This window comes from Pelophylax lessonae, assembly GCF_965119305.1.
Source record: "Pelophylax lessonae genome assembly, chromosome: 1".
NCBI classification, from domain to species: domain Eukaryota; kingdom Metazoa; phylum Chordata; class Amphibia; order Anura; family Ranidae; genus Pelophylax; species Pelophylax lessonae.
The window spans coordinates 629,398,401-629,423,139 of NC_138768.1; the positions used below are offsets into that span (position 1 = coordinate 629,398,401).

Here is a 24,739-nt window from a genome sequence, read left to right on the forward strand (position 1 = left end):
GCAGGAAAAAGCTTTACCACGCCTATGGGGCCGTCCCTGCAGGCATACACCCACACCCTCTGCTATAGCCTTCAGTTTGTTTCTGCCTAGTTTACGAGTAGGACCTAGTTTCCCTGCTAGGTCTTCGATGTTAGCTGTTTTTTTTTTTGCAACCTTTTTGTAAGACTTTATTTTTTAGTTCGTTTTGTTCCTGAGAGAACTACAAGCTGGGTTTTGGACTGGATTTGCTAGATCCTTAAGGTCTCCCAGCCCGGCCAGCGAGCGTGCGCAGGTTATAGTGGCCCCCTCGCTGGGACACATATGACTTGGGTTGCCCTCAGTCGCAGCGTACCCTCTGGCCGTCAGCACCCCCACCCCGGGTGGAGAGGTAGTCTGTTTGGAGTGGCCCACCTTATGCTGTTGGTATGGTAAGTGTCCCCTCCCATTTCTCTGGCGGTCTCGGGGTGGACGTGGGCCCCTTCCTGGGAAAGTTAGACCCTCGGGTATCCCTCGGTTCCTCTGGCCTCTCGGTGATACCAGACCCCCCCTTAGGCTTTTCTCCCTCACAAGCAGGTTCCTACCTCGGGGACGGATGTATTGTGGCCGCTGCGGCTCTTCTGGGTGGGGGCTATCCTGGTGGGGCCCCTCCTGGGGACCCCCAATGCCACTGTCTGACCCCCCTGGGGGATACTGGAGACCGCATGGCGCGCCGTGGGGGCTGTCATTTTGCTGTAGTTTCTCTGTGCATCAATGTAAAAATGTTCCCATTGAAATGCATGGGCGGCTATGTTTTGGTAGTTCCTCCATAGGAATTCATGGGGCGGCCATTTTCTTGGAGTCCACAATCGCTGGACAGTAGGAAGAAGCTAGGGTGACACTAGACATGACCCAGGTATTTCCTGATCCTGTCTCAGATTATTTTTTTCTATGCACAAAACATTTCTATATCCCTCCATATCGTTTTGGTGCTATGTTACTGTGGTCCTGTAGGTATTTTTCATTCACCCTGCTGCAGGCTGTGCTAGGACTGGGATTTGTGGTGCAGCGGTGCAGATCGCATTTTTTGCAGTTTTTTCTTAAAGTGACACTGTTTTTTTTGTATTAAGTAGATGTGTAGTCCCTGGACAAAATCTCACCCACAGTGCGGTTGCGGGACCCTCCGGGTCACAGCCCCTGTCTACATTTACAGCAGTTTTGGAAAACCTGGTGTCAAAAAGTGGATTTCGTTTTAAAAAATGCCACTAGAAGAAAGCGCCCTATGTCTTCCCCCTGCTTCTCTAGTATCCTCTGATTCCGAGGTAGATATGGCCGCCGCAGACGCCTGCCATTCTGGTGGATCTGATGGCGAGGATAATGTATCCTCGTCGGCAGCCGCGCGGGAATATGCGCTGGTGGAGGCACTTATAGTGTCAGTGCGGGAAACCTTAAAAATGGTGGATGATTCTACAGCATCAGGGACGCAGGTGTCTTTTGGCACCTGCAAATCCCAGAAGTCAGGCAAGGTTTTTACCTGTCCGAAACTTTTTGACAACATTGTCAGTGAACAGTGGGGGCACATCAAACAAATGTTAGTGGTCCCGTCCCTAAGCGCTTTAAAATGCGCAACCCTTTCACGGACGTGGTATCTGCTAGATGGACCGTACCACCAAAGGTGGATCATCCAGTTTCCAGACTAAACAAGTCTACTGTGGTTCCGGTGGAGGAGTCCCCGGTATTTACAGACCCAGTGGATACACGGATTGAGTCTCTGTCCCACCATTTGCATGTGATAGCAGGCTCAATACTAAAACCGGTGTCACAGACCATAACAGGATGGGCGAAGTTGCTGAAAGGTGACTTGGAAAGGGAGCAGCTCTTGTCGGGCCTGATAGAGCTAACAGGGCAAATGGTCCTAACCCTTCTGTATATATGTGATACGTCACTGGATGCGGCTCCACTGGTAGTCAGAGTGTCTGGGGTGGGGGTAGCTATTAGACACATGGTGTGGCTAAAAAGCTGGTCTGCAGGCCAGGCTTCCAAAAAGGCTCTTTCTGAACTTATGGGGGACAGGTTGTTTGGATCCTCCCTGGATGAGTTGATCAAAGGCCTTACGGGTGGGAAGAGTACTCTTCTTCCCCAATCCACCAAGGGCAAGGCACCGTGTAATAGACGGGGGCCTTCATTTACTGCTCATAGGCGGCCCTTTCGTACCTCCGGGTCACAGGAGAAAGGAGCTAAGCCATTCAGGTTTTCTGAGGGTTCCAAGAAGACATGGTCGGGTAAGCCATGAACAGGCAATCCGGAACTGCGAACAAATCCTCGTCTGAATGGATGCCCTCACCTGTTTCTGGGGTGGTCTTTGCTTCTTTCCGGAACCATGGACTTCCTTGATTTAGGACAAATGTGTTCACAAACTCATCTGATCGGGTTACAAAATCAAATTCAGGTCCAGATTGTCGGATAGGTTATTTCCATCCAACATCCACCTATCTCCAGATCGGTTAACGGACCTAGGAGAGGCGGTGCAAGATCTGCTGTCACAGGGAGTGATTGTGCCATTTCCCTCTCAGGAACGTTTTCAGGGGTTTTATTCAGACCTGTTCACTGTGCCCAGGAAGGGTGGCAAAATGTGTCCAATCCTGGATCTCAAAGCTCTGAACTGCTTTGTGCGGGTACTGAAGTTTCGAATGGAGTCTATTCGCACGGTGGTGGCATTTCTACATCAGGGAGACCTCTTGGCCTCTATCAATATCAAGGACGCATATCTACACATCACTATCTACGCTGGACACCAGCTTTTTCTTCGTTTCACTGTGGGAGAGGAGTACTTTCAACTTGTGGCATTACCCTTTGGTCTCACCTCTGCTCCAAGGGTCTTCACAAAACTGTCGGCTCTGATATTGGCACATGTACGTCAGAGGGGGATTGCGGTCCTGGGGTACCTGGACGATCTCCTGTTAGAGAAGATTCTCATTCAGCTCTGTTGGGGATTTGGCAATCACTGTAAGGTCTCTGCAAGAGTTTGGCTGGACCAACAATTTCGCAAAATCAGCCCTGGTACCATCCTCAAGACTGGTCTACCTGGGCCTGACTCAGGATTCCACTTCGGCAAAGGTATTTCTTCCCTGGACAAGCTGCAGAACTTGCAGGGGGCGATTTGTTTGTTGTTGTCTGTGGACTTGCATGAGAGGCCTAGGCCTGATGGTGTCGACCTTTGAGGCGGTTCCATTTGCTCAGTTCCACACCAGGTCATTACAGAGGGAAATTCTGGTCAAATGGAACAAAGATCCAAAGTCTTCGATTCTATGATTTGGTTGTGTCCCAACACAAAGACTGCCCTTCTATGGTGACTTAGCTCATTGGCATTGCGCCAGGGCAAGTCTTTCCTTCCATTGTATTGAACCGTGGTCACCACGGACGCCAGCCTGTCCGGCTGGGGGGGAGTGCTGGGGAAGCTGTGTGCCCAGGGGTCTTGGACAGTGGAAGAGTCCAGACTACTGATCAATGTTCTGGAACTCAGGGCAATAAAGCTTTGCTGTTGTCACTGGACAAATCGTCTACAAGCTTGTCCAGTCAGCATTCAGTTGGACAATGCCACGGCCATGGCTTGCATCAATCATCAAGGGGGCACCAAGAGTGTCCTAGCTGCCCGGGAGGTGGCCGAGATCTTGAAATGGGTAGAGAATTTTGTTCCGGCTCTCTCCACGGTACACATCCCAGTTGTGGAAAACTGGCAGGCGGACTACCTGAGCCGTCAGGTGTTGGATCAGGGGGAATGATCTCTACACCCGGAGGTGTTTCATCTCCTGTGTGCCCGATGTCCACCTGTTGGCCTCTCGGCTCAACAAGAAGGTTCAAAGGCTTGTAGCCAGGTCACAAGATCCCCTAGTTGACGCCGTAGATGCACTGGTGGCTTTTTGGGGTCATTATCGGCTGATCTATTCGTTTCCACCGCTGAAAATCCTGCCAAGACTTCTGCGCAGAATAGAGACGGAGGGGATTCCAGTCATTCTGGTGGCTCCAGACTGGCCTCGCCGGTCTTAGTACGCAGATCTGGTAAGATTGGTCGCCGATGCTCCTTGGAGACTTCCTCAGGGAACCTCAGGGAAGATCTGCTGTCTCAAGGGCCGATCTTCCATCCTGCTTTACAGTCACTGGCTTTAATGGCGTGGCTGTTGAAAGCCAGGTGTTGAACGATAGGGGTTTTTCTGATTCAGTGACAAAGAGGTGTCGAACAGAAGTTGGCCTTGGCTACTATCAAGTGTCGGCCTTGGCTGTGTTTTTCCAACGTCCTTTAGCCTTGCATGCGTTGATTCACACTTTTATCCAAGGGGTTCGTCATGTGGCCCCCCTGAGGCGATCTTTGTTAGCTCCGTAGGATCTGAATTTGGTATTGTCTGTTCTTCAAAAACCTCCTTTTTGAGAACATTAGGGAGATTCCTCTGCTTACACAGTCTCATAAGGTTGCCTTTTTGGTGGCTATTACTTCTGCTTGCAGAGTATCAGAATTGGCGGCGCTTTCCTGCCGTTCGCCTTATTTGTTGGTCCACAGGGATAAAGTGGTATTTCGACATAGTCAGTCGTTTCTTCCTAAGGTGGTTTCTGATTTCCATCTAAATGAAGACATTGTGCTGCCTTCTTTATGTCCTAAGCCCAAGCATCCTAAGGAAATTGCTTTGCATTGTTTGGATGTGGTTCGGGCGATTAGGGTTTACCTGGCGGCTAAAGAATCTTTCAGGAAATCAGATTCTCTTCTTGTCCTTACGGAAGGACCTAGAAAGGCATTGGCTACGTCTGCGCCACCATTTCTAGGTGGATCCGGCAGCCAGTGGTTCAGGCTTTTTCACTGAAGGGTCAGGCTCCACCTTTCCCTGAGAAGGCACATTCTACTAGGGCGCTGATGCTTCTTGGGCTTTTCGCCATCAGGCGTCAGTAATACAAGTTTGCAAAGCGGGAACTTGGTCGTCTGTGCACACTTTCTCAAAATGTTATAAAGTAGATGTGTTGCATCCTCGGATGCTTCTTTTGGCCGCAAGGTTTGGCAGGCTGCTGTTTGAAAGAGACTTAGTCACTTTGAGGGTGTTTGTCGAGGTGAGCTCCTGTTCCTGGTTAAGCTCTATATTTTTTGGTTCGCTAAAAGTTTTAGCCTTGTTGGGAATTATGTTCTTTTTCTGCATTGTTTTCCCACCCCTCATGCAAATACTGCTTTGGGACGTCTCAATGGTCAAGATTTATATGGAGCTGCATCTGTCAATGAACGATAGAGAAAACTGGATTTTTGTCTTACCGTAAATTTGTTCTTTGACAAACACAGCACCCGCCCCTCAATCTTGAGTGGGTGGGGTTTTTCCTCTAAACACTGCTTGCAACTAAACTGAAGCCTATAGCAGAGTGTGTGGGTGTATGCCTGCAGGGACGTCCCCATAGGCTTGGTAAAGCTTTTTCCTGTCTCTGCCTAGTGTTCTACTCCTGTAGGAGACGACATAACACAATGGTGAAGAATTATATGGAGCTGCGTCTGTCAATAAACTTCAGAGAAAATGATTTTACAGTAAGACAAAAATCTAGTTTTTTGACTTGCCGTAAAAATCAATTTCTCTGGTGTTCATTCACTGACACAGTACCCACCCCTCTGTGGATTTGGCTGTCTTCTGACACTGCTTGTAACAAAACTGAATGCCTATAGCTGAGACTGGGTAAATACCCCCTGGGACTGCCCATGGGCATAGTCAAGCTTTTTCCTGCCTAGTGTCCTACTCCTGTAGGGGAGCAGTATAACCCAATGGTTAGGAAGAATCAGGACCTGTGTCCGTCAATGAACATCAGAGAAATGGATTTTACAGTAAGTCAAAAATCCTATTTCTCTTACGTCCTCTGACAGTCGCCGCCCGTTCAGTTACCCCTCACAAGTGGATAATGGCGCCCTCTGCAGGAGCAGGCTAGGCAGTGAAAAGGTTAACAAACAAAAGCCTTTACACATAACACACCTCTAGGGGGCTGTTCCTCAGCTATTACCCATCAGCCACTAAGAGCTGCTCTTCAGTTTTATGCTGCCTAGCATTAGGAGTAGGCTAGGTCTTCCCTGCTGGGACCTAGTGTCTCAGTTTCTTTATATTTTTTCTTGAAAAGTGATTTTTTTCTTTGAAAATAGCTTTTTTATTTCACTCACTATCGCTAGTTAGTCAGGGAATTCCTGGAGGACTACAAGCGACAGCAGAGCTGAGCCTCGCACTGGATAATATAGATCCTTTTGGAGTTCTAGCCTGCCACCGAGCGTTGCAGGTCATTGGTGCTCCCTGGCCTCGCAACCACAGTGCCACTTGGGATGGGGACGAGCCTGCGGAGTCCCTTCTTCGCCGGGAGGTGTTCCTTATCAGAGTGGTGCCCACTTTCGCTGGACTGGTGAGTGTTATTACCCCTGGGTCCCTGAAAGGGGACTATTATCTATGGGGGTGTTCTGTGGGCCCACTCTTAGGGGATGGCAGTACATGGTGGCTTCTCTGGTATCCCCCTCCTGGCCGTATGGCATGGTCCCCTTCCTCCGTGCCCCTGTGGGGGGTGCTCTGCGGTGCATACTGCCATGACTGGGGGGTGTGGGGGCTTCATACATCCCAGGGTGCTCTCTGGGGTTCCCTGTGGGGGGCCAGTGCATTTTTTTTTTTTTTTTTTTTTTGCTCCATTTGGCGCCGTTCACGCGGCCACTATTTTGGGTGAGGGCAGGCTTTTTTTTTTTTTTTTTCCAAATGGCTTTTTGGGACTCACTGTTTGGGCAGCAGCCATTTTAGCTCATCGTTTTGGCACCGATCGGGTGCCATCTTTGGTATGGGCAACCACCTAGTAAGGGTGGCAGCCATTTTGCCTGTGCTTCCTCCCATATACTTTTATCAGGCACCATTTGTTTATGGCTCAGGGCGGGCATAGGCCTCTCTCATTTTCACTGCAGCAGCAAGTACAGACACTGTGGGTGATTTTAACTGTTTTCTCGGGCATTTTCCTGTAAAAACTGTATCTTTTTGTGGCTATTGCTGTTTCTGAAGGGTCTCCACAGGTGGTGCAGTTTCCGTTTTGAAGGGCCAGCGTCCTTACAATTTTTTATTACTAAAATGGAGTATCAGGATGGCAAATTTCCCACAGACCTGGTTGGTGCTTCAGGAACTTCTGAATCCTCTTCCATGGCCTCATTATCTGCTGCTCTTGCGACTTTGGCGTCCTAAGTGGATCTGCTGATGTCTGAACGCTCTTCTAAAACACGGCCTATGCCCTCTCAGTCTTTTGACTACGAGCCTGATTTGGTTGCCACGGACAACGTCCCCCCTGAGGGGTCCCAGTCCTCACATTCAGGTGGGGGGAAAGAAGAGTCTTCCTCTACGGAGGCGCGGGACCGCGCTGTGGTGGATGCACTTATTAGCTTCATTAAGGAGACTTTAAATCTTAATGCTGAGCCCTCCCTGTCAGGTAAGCGGGTTTCCTTTGGGTCCCATAGTCAAGTCAGGTTTTACCCTGCCCCGAGGTGTTTCACGCAACCGTGAACGACCAATGGCGGTGCATCATGCATATGCTGGCGGTGCCCAAGCAGTTTACATGCCGTTATCCCTTTACAGATTCTGTTGATAATCGTTAGACGGTGTCACCTATGGTGGACCACACTGTTTCTAGACTAAATGAATCTACCTTGATGCCCGTGGAGGACTCCCCGGTGTTTAAGGATCCGGCGGATAGGCGTGTGGGGACACTTTCCCGCCACATATATTTGGTGGCGGGCTCCCTGCTCAAGCCTGTGTTCGCTTCTGTGATGGTTTCTCAATCTGTCACGAAATTGTCCGGGGGGCTTAGGCACACGTTGGTGGCAGAGTCGGTATCTCCGGCTGCCCTGGACAAGGTGGATCAAGTGACTCAGGCCGTTATGTACCTGTGTGACACGTCCTTGGACGAGGCTCCCTGGGTTGCACGGCTGTCTGCGGTCGGGGTTGCGATCCGCCGCATTATTTGGCTATTTTGGGGACACTCTGGATGTGTTGATCAAGGTGCTTACAGGGGGCAAGAGCACTCTTTTGCCCCAAGCCTTTAAGGGAAAATCACCCCACGCTAGGCGGGGCCCTTCTTTTAAGGCTCATTGTGGGTCCTTGCGTGCCTTTGGGGCACAGGATGACGGGAAATCCTTCAAGACCTCAGGTGTTCACAAGCAGCCATGGTCAGGTAAGCCCAAGGCCGGTCAGACCGGTTCGGCGGCCCAGTCCGCCTCTTCCTGAACGGACGCCCTCACCTATTTTAGGGGTAAGGGGAGTCTGCGTTGTTTCCGGGAACCCTGGTTGTCCCGAAATCAGGACAGGTGGGTTCACGGACTGATTCGTTCAGGGTACAAGATCGAGTTTCGATGTTGTCCCGCAGACAGGTTCTTTCCATCAAATCTCCATCTGACTCCCGATCGTTTCGGAGATCTCAATGGGGCGGTTCAAGATCTTCTTGCCCAAGGAATCATTGTGCAGTCCCTTCATGGGACAGGTTTTGCGGTTTCTACTTCAATCTGATCATGGTGCCCAGAAAGCAGGGCATTGTTCATCCAAACTGGGCCTGAAGTCTCTGAACCGTTTTGTGAGGTTTCAGAAGTTCCAGATGGAATCCATCCGGTCGGTGGTGGCATCGTTGAGTCCAGGGGACTTACTGGCCTCCATCGACTTGAAGGATGCGTACCTGCACATCCCTGTCTCCGAGGGTCATCAGCGGTATCTCCGCTTTGCGGTGGCAGAGGAGCATTATCGGTTTGTGGCGTTGCCCTTCGGCCTTGCTTCGGCTCCCAGGGTTTTCACCAATGTTTTTGGCTCCAGTGCTGGCTTAACTGCGTTTAAAGAGGATTGCGGCCCTCGGTTATCTGGACGACCGCCTGTTAAGGTCGAGATCGTGTGCCACCTTGATGAGCGATTTGTCGATCACGGTTTAGACGCTCAAGGAGTTTGGGTGGACTGTCACCTTCCAGAAGTCGGCTCTGACTCCTTCGGTTTACATCCCGTACCTGGGGATGGTCCTGGACTCCGCTCAGGCAAAGTTCTTTCTCCCGGAGGACAAACTCCGGACCCTGCAGGGCGAGATCAGGGCCCTCAAGGACAACGATCTCTCCTCTCTACAGGCCTGCATGCGGTTCCTGGGCCTTGATGGTTTCGGCTTTCGAAGCGATCCCATTTGCTCAATTTCACACAAGAACTCTGCAAGCAGAGATTCTTGCCAGGTGGGACAGAACACCTCAGTTGTTGGACAGAAGGATTTCTCTGAGCCACCTCACAATATCGGATCTTTTGTGGTGGCTCCTGTCACCGACTCTGCCACAAGGCAAGTCCTTCCAGCATCTGCTGTGGACGGTGATCACCACGGATGCCAGCCTGTCAGGCTGGGGTGGAGTTCTGGGCATGCTTTGTGCCCAGGGAACGTGGTCGGTGGACGAGGCCTTCTTACCGATAAACGTCTTGGAGCTCCGAGCAATCAAGCTCTGCTTGTTCCGTTGGTCAACTCGGCTTCAAGGTTGCCCAGTTCGGGTGCAGACGGACAGCGCCAAGGCAGTGGCTTACTTCACTCACCAAGGGGGCACCAAGAGTGCCCGGGCGGCCAAGGAAGTGGCCGAGATCCTCTCTTGGGCCAAGACGCACTTTCGGCCATTCACATTCCGGGTGTGGAGAACTGGCAGGCGGACTATATGAGTCGCTAGACCCTGGACCAGGGAGAATCGTCCCTGCATCCGGTGGTGTTTACCTCCTGTGTGCCCGGTAGGGGACTCCGGACGTGGATCTGTTCACGTCCCGTCTCAACATAAAGGTGGGAAGGTTCGTGGCCAATACCCCCCATGCTCTGGCGGACACCACGGACGCGTTGGTGGTGCCCTGGCACCGGTATCGGCTGATTTATGCCTTTTCTCCAATTCAACTGTTATGCAGGTTCCTCCACAGGTTGGCGTCGGAACTGGTGCGGGTCGTTCTGGTGGCCCCAGACTGGCCGCGTCGGTCTTGGTACGCAGACATCGTGTAGATGGTCGTCGAGCCTCCCTGGCGGCTTCCGCTGTAAGACGATCTACTGCCTCAAGGGCCGATCTTCCATCCTGCTTTACAGTCTTTGGCTTTGACGGGGTATCTATTGAAAGCCAAGTCTTGAGAGACAAGGGTCTCTCGAGTGCTGTCATTCCTACCTTATTGAAGGCTCGGAAAGCTACCTCTAGAAAAATTTACCATCGCACCTGGAAGCCGTATATTGCCTGGTGTGAGTCGCAGGGGTTCCATCCCCGCTCCTTTTCGGTGGCGAGGGGTTTTAGCCTACAGGAAGGTTTGGATCCGCGTTTGGCGCTGGCCACGATTAAAGGTCAGTTGTCGGTCTTGACCATTCTTTTCCAGCGTCTCTTGGCGACTAATTCCTTTTTTCAGACCTTTATTCAGGCGGTACGACATCTGGCTCCCCCGAGGAAAGCTCCTTTTTTACGCCATGGGACCTGAACTTGGTTTTGTCCTTTTTTGCAATGGCCTCCCTTTGCAAGCATCAGAGACATACCTCTGCCTGTGTTGTCCCAGAAAGTTGCTTTCCTGGTGGCTGTCACCTCTGCTCGCAGAGTGTCTGAATTGGGGGCTCTGTCTTGCCGCTCCCCTTATCTGGTTGTTCATAGGGACAACGTGGTCTTGAGACCCAATCCCGCTTTTCTTCCCAAGGTGGTATCTGCTTTCCACCTTTACGAAGATGTTGTCTTGCATTCCCTTTGTGCGATTTCCAAGCATCCAAAGGAACTTGCCTTACATTCCTTGGATGTGATTAGGGCGGTCAGGGTTTACCTGTCCGCTACTGACTCTTTTCGGAAGTCTGACTCCCTGTTTGTCCTTTCTGAGGGACCTCGGAAGGGTTCGGCCGCGTCCGCGGCAACCATTTCTAAATGTATCAGACAGACGATTGTTCAGGCCTATTCAATCAAGAGTCAGGTGCCTCCTTTCCCTGTCAGGGCTCATTCTACTAGAGCTGTCAGTGCCTCTTGGGCGTTTTCTCCATTAGGCTTCTGTGGCTCAGGTGTGCAAAGCGGCGACTTGGTCCTCTGTGCACACTTTCACAAGATTTTACAAACTTGATATGATGGCATCCTCGGATGCTTTCTTTGGCCGTGAAGTTTTGTGCGCGGCGGTTGTTCTGCAGAGACGTGTGTTTCTGTTTCTGTATTTGTCCAGGGTTGGCTCCTGTTGAGCTTTTGTTGCCCTGTTGGCATAGTTTTTTCAACTCTGGCCTGGTTGCACGTTGCCTTTTCTTTGGTTGCCTCTTCCCACTCCTCACACCTGCACTGCTTTGAGACTGTCAGAGGACGTAAGAGAAAATAGAATTTTTGTAAGAACTTACCGTAAAATTATTTTCTCTGAGTCCTCTGACAGTCGCCGCCCACCCCTCTTCTTTTTGGGGTTGATGGCCTTTTTTTTTTTTTTTTTTAGGATGTTTATATATATTTTTAAGTTGCTAAAAAAGTTTTAAAAAAGTATAAAGCACCAGGTCTACAGGACTCTAAAGTATGCTGGGTTTTTATTCCCAACATTGGGCTACCCTTAGAAACCAATAAATATACAGAATCATCCCACATCAAAAGCTTTAACTCTAACAGCCCTCCAACTACTCCTTATATTAAAATAGAGGTTCTCCCTAAAGAATCACATTACCTATACACAATTCTCTACAGTTTTTATAACCAAGCTAACAAAATGAGCTGCACTTGAGTTCACATTCTTAGCAAATAAACAATGGGCTTCAACACAATTTATACAGCGGACAAAGCATTCACTCATCATCCTCATCATCTTCCTCATCCTCTTCTTCCTCATCATCTTCATCATCTTCTGGTTCAACCTTCTTCTTTGAGCCTGCTGGCCTGCCAGGAACCTTCTTACCAGCATCACTGTTGCCGTTTGCTCGATATGCAGCAACATCCTTCTCATATTTCTCCTTGAGTTTTGCTGCTTTCTGTTCAAATGGCTGCTTGTCTTTGGGCGTCTGTTCAGCCCACAGCTCTCCTAGTTTCTTAGCAGTATCGCCAATCGACAGACCGTGAATTTTGCTCTTTATCTGGGGCCGATGTTCAGAACAGAACAGGAAGAAGGCAGATGGTGGTAGTTTTGGGACATTTGGGTCCTTCTTTTTCTTTCCCTTCTTCTCCCCCTTGGGTGTGATATAGGTCTTCATTTCCCTTTCATAGCGAACCTTGTCACCTTTGGCCAAATCTTCAAACTTGGATTTCTCCTTGGCAGACATGGTCTTCCACCTCTCGGAGCACTTCTTAAAGAACTCTGCGAAGTTGACGGAGGAGTCCGGGTGTTTATGTGAAGAATGGCCAGCGCAGGGTCGGGGGGGTTTAGAAAGCCTTTGATGTCGGCTACAATTTGAAATATTTTATTCCAGTAGCTTGTTAGGCAAACACAGGAACAGAGGACATGGTGGAGGTTAACCGGTTGACCGCATTGCCTCCAACAGAGTGGGGAGTATAAGGGGATGTATTTTGCCAATTGAGTAGGAGTCTTATACCATCTGGCTATTACCTTTTGGGAGAGATCCCAGTGGTTAATAGTGGGATGCTTTGAGCATTGATGTGAAGGACTGTGACCATTGTTCAGAGCAGAACTGTTTACCTAGATCCGATTCCCATTTCATCATTGGCGGAGTCTTTTCAAATATCACTTTGTTCTGGGGGTTGGTTGATCGTTATCTACCTGTTGGATAGTATGGGGTTTGCCACCGTCCCTAACGTAATCGTACAAAGGGTAGGTACCTCAGGCCTAGGGGTAAGGGGGACTTTGTGGGCAATGTGATAGGAAGTAAAGCGAAATGCAGACAATAATAAAAAATAATAATAATAATCGTGTTTGTTTACTGTATAGAAAGCATTATATATACAGTACAGAACAATATGGGTGAGGGGTTGTAGACCCCTAAGTGAAGAAGGTGATAAAAGTAATGAAGAAGTGACAAGTTGTGAAAGTAGTGACTTAATAAATGGGAAGCTTCTCTCTATGGTTAGAGAGTTTTCCTATGTTCGCGTCCCAACGCGTTTCGGCTCGCTCCTGGAGCCTTTTTCAAGCGTATAAGTCACACTTGTATCTGTAATAATCATATGAATGGTCATGGTTATAAATAAATGAATACCATTGATTGGTAAATCCAACAGTGGTATTTTCAAAAAAATTTATACATACATTCATGTTTTGCCATAAGCGGTGATGCCGTCCCTCAGAACAGCGAGAGCGCGAGCCTTGTAACCTGCAAGGTATTGAGTTCGGGTGAAACGTGTTAGTCTTTTAAGGGGTGCTATGTGTATTGAATGGATTTAGACTTACTGACTGTGTCACAGGTTTCTTAGAGCCCCTATTGGTCGGATAGAACGTCAGGTAGTCCCATCCGAATGGTGCTCTGGTGTCTGCTATATCCCACTCCGGATTGGAATTGTGTGTCCAGCCTGGAGGTGTCTGTGTACAAATTTTTTGATGCTGAGTATTTGAAATTTTTGAGTAGTTGGGGGGTATACATATAGTACAACAATTGTATCTGAGCCCTTTCTTGGTGTGTACCTTGTAGGGTTCTCTATGGCATAAAGGTCGAGCATATGTTCCAATGCGTACTTGACCCTCCGAGTTGTGTGCCCCAGTTGGTTGCTGGCTGTAAAGATACATATACATAACAACAATTTAGTCCGTGTGTACGGCTGTCTCTTATGTGTGGCCATAAGTCGCCGTATATATGGCTGAGTAGGAAGTACTCTTGGGTTTATATACCTTCTAGTGGGTGATTTCGGTGCGTCCTTCTTAGGGTTAAACCCTCGATCGGGCGACTTGGGTCATTCCGATTGTTGGAAAAAAGCTGGTGACCAAAGAGTATATATGGATTGTATCAGGGGTCTGGGGTGTCCCAGTTACCTAAATGGTTGCTAAAACTTAGTTATATGAGAAAAACCATAAACATATACACAGGATAAGGGGGTGTAGGACGATGCAGAGTAGTGGGTATATGGTCATATTCCGTTGCCTGCTAGTTATGTGCACAACTTATAATGTAGCTTGTTAGACCTAATTGTTTAGTACCGTGAACAAAAATATTGGCAGGAGAATCGGGGGTTAAATGCCCGAATTCCGTCCTGGCTTGTATGTTATATCAAATGCTAGCCATTTAGCCCGCAGAGAAGCCTCGGGGGCACATAAGGATGGCAAGGTGAGTAAAGTGTTAACAATGCTTTGATTGGAGATATATGTATCACAGAATCGTTGTAGGGCATCTTCCAACACTTTATAAATGAAATGCTGGCAAAAGCAGGGCTGGGACTTACGTTTAGTGGTATTGCACTGGCTCATATACTTGCTTGTATTGCAGGTTGGTACTGGCTCTCACGGGACCTCTCTCCTCTCTGGGTAGATGAGAGTGAGAGGACCCGTGGCTCCCCGGCCTATTTAAGAGGGACGCGCATGCGCAGACCGCGCCGCACGTCCCTCCAGCTGATTCCCTTCAGCTGACGCTGATGTGTAGGGCGCGTGCGCGGACTGCACGAGCACCCTCACATACGTCATCCGGGACATCCGCTTGCGGCCGCCGACACGGAAGAGCGTGCGTGCTCCCATAGTTACGGGAGGGGGCGTGATGTCAGAAGCCTCTTCGCATCTGTGTGCCCCTGCCGGCCCGATCGGCAACAGCAGGGGCTTTCCGCGCCGGGTGTTCTGGGGGATGAAATGCACTTGCGCTCATGGGTACAGGACATATAAGTAAAGGATGTATTTGAGCAACAATTATACATATAAGGATAATCAAAACTGCAATAAGCATGTAGTCCATGTGAGTGATATAGTATTAACAGCAGTACATAATTCAAACGTGGGTATGTATGGAGTGACAATTCAAGGGAGAGGGATTTGGCCAGGGATGTTGACCTGGATTCTAAACGGATTGGACCCCGGCATTGCCTATTTCCTGGCTCCATTTGACCTCTCAGGGGGGGGGGGGGGCAGTCTTACAGATTGTTGATCATCTGAAATCAGATGACGATTGATCGTAATGATGAAGATAGGGGCGTGGGTGATGAGTAACGGGCCATATGCCGGTTGCAAATTTTATGCCTGGTGGAAGATTGCTTGAGGATTTGATGTCATCAGGGAATGGGAGACGACATCAAATCAGCTGAACCAGGGGATAAATCCAGAATAAGTCAAAAAACGTCAAGAACAGAACGGGTAGGTATGGGGAGTCTATGACCCACTTTTCTCAGTCCGTCTTCCCTTTACATAGGCAAAACTAAGCAGGAGTTTGGGAAAAGAGTTAACCAACACATGAATAGCATGGAACTTTGTAACTTTTATCTGCCCCTTGGGTGTCACGTGGCATACAAACATGCCTATAGAATGCCAAATGTATCCTTTATGGCACTAGAGAGGGTACACATCCCCAACAGGGGGGGTGACTGGAACAAGACCCTACTGCAATTGGAAATGAGGTGGATCCATCGCCTCAAGGCCACTACACCCCCAGGACTGAACGAATCAGAGAGTTACAGACCATTCCTAGAAGGCTTCTCCTCAGGGAAGACGGACTGAGAAAAGTGGGTCATAGACTCCCCATACTTACCCGTTCTGTTCTTGACGTTTTTTGACTTATTCTGGATTTATCCCCTGGTTCAGCTGATTTGATGTCGTCTCCCATTCCCTGATGACATCAAATCCTCAAGCAATCTTCCACCAGGCATAAAATTTGCAACCGGCATATGGCCCGATACTCATCACCCACGCCCCTATCTTCATCATTACGATCTTGTCATCTGATTTCAGATGATCAACAATCTGTAAGACTGCCCCCCCCCCCCCCCCCCTGAGAGGTCAAATGGAGCCAGGAAATAGGCAATCCCGGGGTCCAATCCGTTTAGAATCCAGGTCAACATCCCTGGCCAAATCCCTCTCCCTTGAATTGTCACTCCATACATACCCACGTTTGAATTATGTACTGCTGTTAATACTATATCACTCACATGGACTACATGCTTATTGCAGTTTTGATTATCCTTATATGTATATTCGTTGCTCAAATACATCCTTTACTTATATGTCCTGTACCCATGAGCGCAAGTGCATTTCATCCCCCAGAACACCCGGCACGGAAAGCCCCTGCTGTTGCCGATCGGGCCGGCAGGGGCACACAGATGCGAAGAGGCTTCTGACATCACGCCCCCTCCCATAACTATGGGAGCACGCACGCTCTTCCGTGTCGGCGGCCGCAAGCGGATGTCCCGGATGACGTATGTGAGGGTGCGCGCGCAATCCGCGCACGCGCCCTACACATCAGCGTCAGCTAAAGGGAATCAGCTAGAGGGACGTGCGGCGCGGTCTGCGCATGCGCGTCCCTCTTAAATAGGCCGGGGAGCCACGGGTCCTCTCACTCTCATCTACCCAGAGAGGAGAGAGGTCCCGTGAGAGCCAGTACCAACCTGCAATACAAGCAAGTATATGAGCCAGTGCAATACCACTAAACGTAAGTCCCAGCCCTGCTTTTGCCAGCATTTCATTTATAAAGTGTTGGAAGATGCCCTACAACGATTCTGTGATACATATATCTCCAATCAAAGCATTGTTAACACTTTACTCACCTTGCCATCCTTATGTGCCCCCGAGGCTTCTCTGGGGGCCAAATGGCTAGCATTTGATATAACATACAAGCCAGGACGGAATTCGGGCATTTAACCCCCGATTCTCCTGCCAATATTTTTGTTCACAGTACTAAACAATTAGGTCTAACAAGCTACATTATAAGTTGTGCACATAACTAGCAGGCAACGGAATATGACCATATACCCACTACTCTGCATCGTCCTACACCCCCTTATCCTGTGTATATGTTTATGGTTTTTCTCATATAACTAAGTTTTAGCAACCATTTAGGTAACTGGGACACCCCAGACCCCTGATACAATCCATATATACTCTTTGGTCACCAGCTTTTTTCCAACAATCGGAATGACCCAAGTCGCCCGATCGAGGGTTTAACCCTAAGAAGGACGCACCGAAATCACCCACTAGAAGGTATATAAACCCAAGAGTACTTCCTACTCAGCCATATATACGGCGACTTATGGCCACACATAAGAGACAGCCGTACACACGGACTAAATTGTTGTTATGTATATGTATCTTTACAGCCAGCAACCAACTGGGGCACACAACTCGGAGGGTCAAGTACGCATTGGAACATATGCTCGACCTTTATGCCATAGAGAACCCTACAAGGTACACACCAAGAAAGGGCTCAGATACAATTGTTGTACTATATGTATACCCCCCAACTACTCGAAAATTTCAAATACTCAGCATCAAAAAATTTGTACACAGACACCTCCAGGCTGGACACACAATTCCAATCCGGAGTGGGATATAGCAGACACCAGAGCACCATTCGGATGGGACTACCTGACGTTCTATCCGACCAATAGGGGCTCTAAGAAACCTGTGACACAGTCAGTAAGTCTAAATCCATTCAATACACATAGCACCCCTTAAAAGACTAACACGTTTCACCCGAACTCAATCAATACCTTGCAGGTTACAAGGCTCGCGCTCTCGCTGTTCTGAGGGTCGGCATCACCGCTTATGGCAAAACATGAATGTATGTATCAATTTTTTTGAAAATACCACTGTTGGATTTACCAATCAATGGTATTCATTTATTTATAACCATGACCATTCATATGATTATTACAGATACAAGTGTGACTTGTACAGATACAAGTGTGTACCCTTGAAAAAGGCTCCAGGAGCGAGCCGAAACGCGTTGGGACGCGAACATAGGAAAACTCTCTAACCATAGAGAGAAGCTTCCCATTTATTAAGTCACTACTTTCACAACTTGTCACTTCTTCATTACTTTTATCACCTTCTTCACTTAGGGGTCTACAACCCCTCACCCGTATTGTTCTGTACTGTATATATAATGCTTTCTATACAGTAAACAAACACGATTATTATTATTATTTTTTATTATTGTCTGCATTTCGATTTACTTCCTATCACATTGCCCACAAAGTCCCCCTTACCCCTTGGCCTGAGGTACCTACCCTTTGTACGAATATCTCTTTGTTTCCCAGAATATTGTAAAAGATTGATATACCTTTTTTCCCTTCACCTGAATTTTGGTAGAAATCTTTCGCCATAGTGGGAATTTGAATAGTGGGTATCGGTTATTTATGTAGGAAGGTCTTGATCTGCGCATAGGAGTATGCTACGGAGGGTGGGAGGTTATATGTTTGCTTGAGGACATGTAGCGGTAGCAAGCCGTGATTTTGTCCAGCCAGGATACTCCGTGATCCTTCCACTTTTGGACACTAAGGTAGGGTATGAGGACCTCCAACGTGGATAGGGGTATGCGAAGGGTGGAGGTATGTGGGGACGTAGTAGAGTAGGTGAGGAGCTTTCTCCAGGCCAGCATAGTTGCGATTGTCATGGGGGGAAGGTTGTGCGTCGACAGTGATTTCCAAGTGTCCGCTAAAAGTAGTAGGTGGAGTGATTTGGTGTCAATTGAGTTGAGAAACCAGTATTTTGTTTGGTCCAGAAGTGACGCCAGATACTAATCTTCCATTATGGGCCAGTTAGTGCCTCCTAATTTTATATGTCTAGTAAGGTGGTGCACAGAACATCTAGGTCTCTTCCCCAGCCAAACAAATTGTTTGATTAACCTATTTAATTCTGTGAAGTATTTGGGCAGGATGGGAAATGGTAAAGTGCGAAATAAGTATAAGATTTTAGGTAGTTCCATCATTTTAAAGGTAGCGAGTCCAGGATAATTCTAATTTTTCCATGCGCATTAAGTTTTGGCAAATCTCAGTGATGAGGGGTTTAAAATTGACATCCACAATTTTGGAAATGTCTGCAGACAGGCGAACTCCCAGATATGGTAAGGTGTCATCTGTCCACGAGTAAGGGAAATGTTGCTGTATGTGACGTTTGGTGTGGGGGTTGACTCCTAGGTCAAGTATCAAGGATTTATGAAAATTTACCTTTTAATACGAGAGGGAACTGAAACAGGTGAGTAGCTCATGTACGCACGTTAAGGACACTAGAGGGTTGGATATTACCAGAACAACATCGTCCGTTAAGCGGTTGATGACGTGAGTGTAGCGGTCGGGGTGAGACCTTTAATGTGAGGGTGTGTCCGAATCGATTCCGCCAGGGGTTCCATCATCAAGTTAAAGATGGCAGGCAACAGGGGGCAGCCCTGTCGCGTGCCATTAAATATTTGGAAGGGTTTGGATAGGAAACCAGACGTGAACACTGTAACTGAGGGAGTCGAATAAAGCACCGATATTGCGGATAAAATTTTTACCTTAACGCCAAATTTGCGAAGCCTTACCTGCATATATCCCCAGTGAATTCTATTGAACGCTTTTTCAGCGTCAATTGAAAGAAACAAGGTGTTCTATTTTTGGAAATTAACTTGGGGGATGACCTCTATGATACGCCTAGTCGCATCAGGGGCTTTTCGGCCTTTAGTGAAGCCGAGTTGGTCCGTTTGGCCAGACTCGGGATCACTGCAAATAAGCGTTTTGTTCGAAGTTTTCCGTAGATTTTAATATCAGAATTCAAAAGTGAAATGGGTCGGAAGTTGGGCGGTGCAGTGGGGGGTTTGCAAGGTTTAGGAAGGGTTACTATATTGACAGTCAACATGTCAGGTGGGAGTGCACCTTCCGTGGTCATTGATGTGAACAGTGTGTGTAGGTGGGGCAGCAGGATTGGTTGGAAGAGTCGATAATATTCGTTGGTGAGGCCATCCGGGCCCGGAGACTTGTCAAGGGGCAGATTAATGATAACCTGTTGGAGTTCAGGGATGGATAAGTCAGCATTTAAGGCAGACAATTGGGCCTCTGTCAATTTGGGTTGGTTGATTGAGTATAAAAAGTCATTAATAGCTTCTGGTGATGGTTTTGGTGTTTCAGACTCAGCTTTGAAATTATATAGTGAACCATAATATTCGGCAAACGTATAAGAAATTTTCTAGGGGTTCAGGACTTTGGCGTTAGTGGTGTGGTGGAGTAGATGAGGGATAGTAGTCTTGTTTTTTTGGACTTTCACCCTCTAGGTGAGGAATTTGCCTGCCTGCCTTGTGGTTGGCATAGAAGTGAAGCTGGAGGCGACGTAAGTAGAGGTCGTGCTCGGTACAGAGATGTTCCCTGAGTTTATGACGTGTGGCAGAGATTTGAGAAGCAAGTTTTGGGGAAGGGCAAGTTTGATTGGCCTGGTCAAGGGTCTTTAATTCAGATAGAATGGCATTTAAGTGGGCGGACCTCTGTCTTTTATCCCGAGCCCTAAGTTGTATCAGAATACCCCGAATGAATGTTTTGTGGGCATTCCAGTTATTGAATACACTTGTCGCAGCCGGGTCATTGTCTGTGAAAAATTGGTTAAGGTGCTGTGAGATTGCAGTTTGGTAATCTGGGTTGTGGAGTATGGTGTTATTGCATCTCCATACACGTGTTTGAAAGGGGGCACTGTGGTCGGAAACATGAATAGTAATAGCGGCGTGGTCTGACTAAGAAATGTCGTGAATGGACGAAACCGAGATCCGTTGTAATAACAATTTATCCATTAGGAAGTAATCTATCCTGGAGTATGAATTGTGTCTAGGAGAGTAGTAGGTATATGCACGCTCTTCGGCATGTTGGCATCACCAGGCGTTGATCAAGTCTTCAGTCTGCAGGAGGCCCTTTGAGGAAGGGGCCCTCTGTAGAGTACTAGAAGTTGTATCGAGGCTTGGGTCTGGAGCCATGTTAAAGTCTCCGCATATGACTTTATTCCCCTGTCGCATTTTAGAGATTTTTTTAAGCATTTTTTTCACATATCTCTGTTGGTGCGAGTTGGGAACATAGATTGCAGCTATGGTGTATAAGACAGTATTCAGTTTGCACAAGAAAATGATGTACCTCCCTTCAGGGTCAAGATGTGAGCTGAGAAGTTCAAATTTGACTGTATGACTGAATGCCAGAAGTACTCCCCTTTTCTTGGCTGTCGTGGAAGCTAGAAATTGGTGAGGAAAGTCCTTGTGGGAGCAGCGTGGTGTGTAGTCTTTGTGGAAATAAGTTTCTTGCACTGCCACCACGTCTGAAGAGTGCTTCTGTGCTTCATCCCAAAGTGATCTTCTCTTTGCGGGGTGGTTTAAACCCTGGGCATTAATCGAGAGAAAGTTTAACGGCATATTTGAATGAATTGGTCAGGGGATCAGTTATGGATATCAAGGGATAGAAGTCCATCTCGTGTAACTCTGAGACGTGGGCAATGAAGCTGTGCATGTGTGTCGGGTATGTTTTGTCAGGTCCGGAGGAGTGCCCAGTCAGACGAGGAACTGTTGGTTGCCGTACGAAGTACAGTTCCAGGAGTGGGCCAGTCAAGATGATTGCGGAGTCTAGAACGAGCTGCATCATGGAGGGTCGATCGAACAAGGATTGAGAAGAGTTGTGTCATGGATGTCTTAACACAAAGAATCTTGAAAACAGGTGAATTTTAAGTGCATGTAGACGCATAGGTTCTGGAGATTGTGAGGGTGTTGCAATTCAATGTAAAAACATAACAAAAAAACAAGAAAGATGAAAAAAGGTGGGTCCAATGGGATCCGTGTAGCGCATGCTGCTTACAAAAGTGAGGGATAAGGGCACGGTGGCAGGTACCCTCAAGTGCACTCAGGGAGGCTAGAAAGACGCAGGTTCGGAGCCAAACAAAAAAGTAGGTGAGTAAAGTTCACTTTCATCTTTTCTGGTGGTTTTTGCGGTGGCGGACAACTTGCCACTCAGAAGTGAGGTGGCAGACCCCTTCTGGGGTAGCAGGCGGACTTTGGTCCGGATTGTCGTGGAGATGCGGGGGTATGATTCCCCATTCCCGTAGGAGTCAAATACCAGCTTCAATGGACGTGATAAAGTGGGAGGAGCCATTGTGGGTGACGTTAAGTTTGGCCGGGTATTTCCACTTGTATTCAATCTTGTGATTGCGGAGAGCTTTTGTAATGGTTGAGAGGTCTCTCCTTTGCTGGAGGGTAAATTTTGAGTAGTCTGGAAGGAGTTGGAGGTTAGCTGCATGTGGCAGAATGTGCTCACCTTTTCTAAATGTTTCAAGGATGCGTTCCTTTGCTTGAAAGAAGTGGATCTGTAGTATTACGTCTCTAGGGACTTCAGTTGGTAAGAACGAGGGTTTAGGGAAACTGTGGACTCTGTCGATCGTCAGATCGGCGGATGACAAAGTCGGCAACAAATCCTTAAATAGGGAGTGGACATAATGCGATAATTGTTGAGCAGAGACAGTTTCAGGAATCCCTCTTATCTTTAAATTATCTTTAATCTTTAAATTATTCCTGCATAAGCGGTCTTCAAGATCCACTAGTTTGGCCTTGATCAGGGTGAGTTGTGGGAGTCTACAAGTGCATTGAAAGAAATCGCCACTTCATTAAGTTTATTTTCATTATGGGGCACCCTCTGGCCCAGGTCATGGACTTCCACCTTGCATTGCTGTATGGATGCCAGCATGTCTGCTAGGAGAGAGGCCCTCAGTGACATTAGCATTTCTTTTAAGGTGACATGTGAAATGGGCTGGCCGGTGGTGGGAAAGTGGGCAATAGGGTCCGTGTGTAAAGCAGCATGCCACTGTGAGATTGCATACCTCCTATAGCGGATTGCTCCTTGGACTCTGGCATGTCTCCCTGTTCTCTGTGGGGCCTTTATTTTAATAGGCTCCTAGTGGAGGGTGTGCTGGCATCAGATTCAGAGGATGTAGGTCTGGAGGCAGCAGCGTTCTGTTTCTGCTCCACCATCCTTGCTGTGTCCGCTGAAGCTCCGCCTTCCGCTGGAGGTGGTAGGTGCGGCGTGTCAGTGTGTCTCCCGCCGCCATTTTGGTGAAGCCCGAGCGGGAGGATTGGGAAGTATTCCTGCATTTTTCTTGCCGGTAATGGGGTTGAGTGGTTCCTCTGCATAACGGGCGGGTGCCTCGGGTGTTCAGGAGGCGGTCAATCGTGAAGAGACAGTGTAGAGCGGGCTACAGCAGGTGTGAAAGTCGATTCTCGCTGAGCAGAGCTGCACTTGCAAGCATCCATCTTGCAGCGCGATTACCATGCCCCCTGACTTTTGTTAACCTTTTTACTGCCTAGCCTGCTTCTGCAGAGGGCACCATTACCCACTCTTGAGAGCTAACTGAACGGGCGGCGACTGTCAGAGAACTCAGAGAAAATAATTTTATGGTAAGTTCTTACAAAAATTCTATTTTTATGCACTAGTATTTAAAAAATATGTGAAATACAAGGTGTCAATCATCAAAACAAATGTACATATATGTGATTTTAAAAAAATAGGAGAATAGCAGCACTTAAATGTATTGCACAACAATAGAAAATAAAGTTTAGAAAATAAATGCACTTATCCAAAACAACAGTGCTAAAAAAAATCACTAATGGCATCAAATAAAAAAGGGTGTTGTTTCACAAACAATGTGAAATAATGAAATCAAAAGCGAGTCCTTGGTAAATAGATTAAAAAAATGTCTAATGCACAAGATAGTGTGATCAGGTGTAGATTCCTGGCAACAGGTGATTCTTCCTGTATAATATTGTGAACCTATTTAAATACACCGTGCTCCACTGCATGTAAAAGAGGATTTGCCTCTTACCAGATGGATTGACCTTTGCAGGTCTAACACAGCCTTTTTGCAGCTTTTTCAATGTAAGCAAAGAGCCCCTCATCTATGGGGTGACACTTTCTTAGCAAATCCAGGCTCTCAGTATGGATGGATAAACCACATCTCATTAACCTCATGCTGTGCTAGTAATCCATACTCCAGCTTGTTGTATCACACATGAAAAAGGAGGAAACAACTCATTGCGTAGACATCCATAAAAAACTATTTATTGGTATAGATATGTACTTACACGAAAGAAGGATAATATAGGCAAATCAGTTACACACAGCGTCTGGCGTCCTTACAGACGATAAGACGTCACTGTTACCACTAACCCTAAATGTGTAAATGCAAGTGAAAATCATGCTAAAAATGTAATCCCCCTGTTTATTATCTTTATAGGCAAACCAACCGCAAGAAATCCTCTGGATTTGCTGCAGTCCATCAACTGTTCACAGAGCGTTGGCCTAGCACACCATCCAATCGCAATGTATCCAGCACTACCACTGAGAGAAACATAGACTTTGAACTAGATATAAGGGTGGAAATTGACTGCGGTAAATGTGTTCTGCATCCCACAACTCTGCAACAGGACCATGATGAAATCAGTTTGAGAAGGTAATCTTTGCAAAGCCTACTTTACATGTAGCTGTAGTGCAACCAAAAGGTAATGTTGCAAAGAGCCAAATGTATTTTTGTATATTTTTATACAAAAATCTAGGGTTACTTCTCAACCATGAGCTAGTGTCAGATATTTGTTAAAGACTGAATCTGATTGGTGCCAAAAGCTGAAGCAGAATTGCAGTCCACATCATGATGGGTGGGCTGTTGCCATAATGTCCAACTAGGTGCTTGTGCCTGGCAACCGGGTGGTGCTGCCAGCGTGGTGGGGGTTGTCCCTTGCAGTTTTTTACACTTTTTGTGGTGTCCCCCTGGTATTTAATGGAGTCTTTGGAGCACGTCTCTCCACCTGATCGCTTCTATAAGGTTGGGGGCCCTCTGGGTCCCAACCATCCAACGATGCACTGACAACGATCCTGGAGTCCTTTGTGTCCCAGGTGGAGGTGGTCTTCGGGCGACAGGCTAGCAAAAAGCGCCTCCCGCCTTCCCCTGCCTCA

The 24,739-nt window shown here is 47.7% G+C and overlaps 2 protein-coding genes across 12 annotated transcripts in view; one reads left to right on the plus strand and one right to left on the minus strand.

The window, feature by feature from the left end:
* Positions 1-24,739, plus strand: part of BLTP1 (bridge-like lipid transfer protein family member 1) — a 754,177-nt gene that overhangs the window by 598,448 nt on the left and 130,990 nt on the right. For all 11 annotated transcript variants that reach the window (XM_082243836.1, XM_082243839.1, XM_082243842.1 and 8 more), the window contains one exon: positions 24,024-24,239. In XM_082243836.1, coding sequence (XP_082099962.1) covers positions 24,024-24,239 — 216 coding nt within the window. The remainder of the gene's footprint in view (positions 1-24,023; positions 24,240-24,739) is intronic.
* LOC309544693 (high mobility group protein B2-like) lies at positions 11,466-16,578 on the minus strand (the record flags this gene model as incomplete). The annotated part of the gene is made up of 2 exons (XM_082243605.1): positions 11,466-12,331; positions 16,571-16,578. The coding sequence occupies 2 exons, from the start codon at positions 16,576-16,578 to the stop codon at positions 11,740-11,742; spliced, it is 600 nt and encodes a 199-aa protein (XP_082099731.1). The 3' UTR covers positions 11,466-11,739.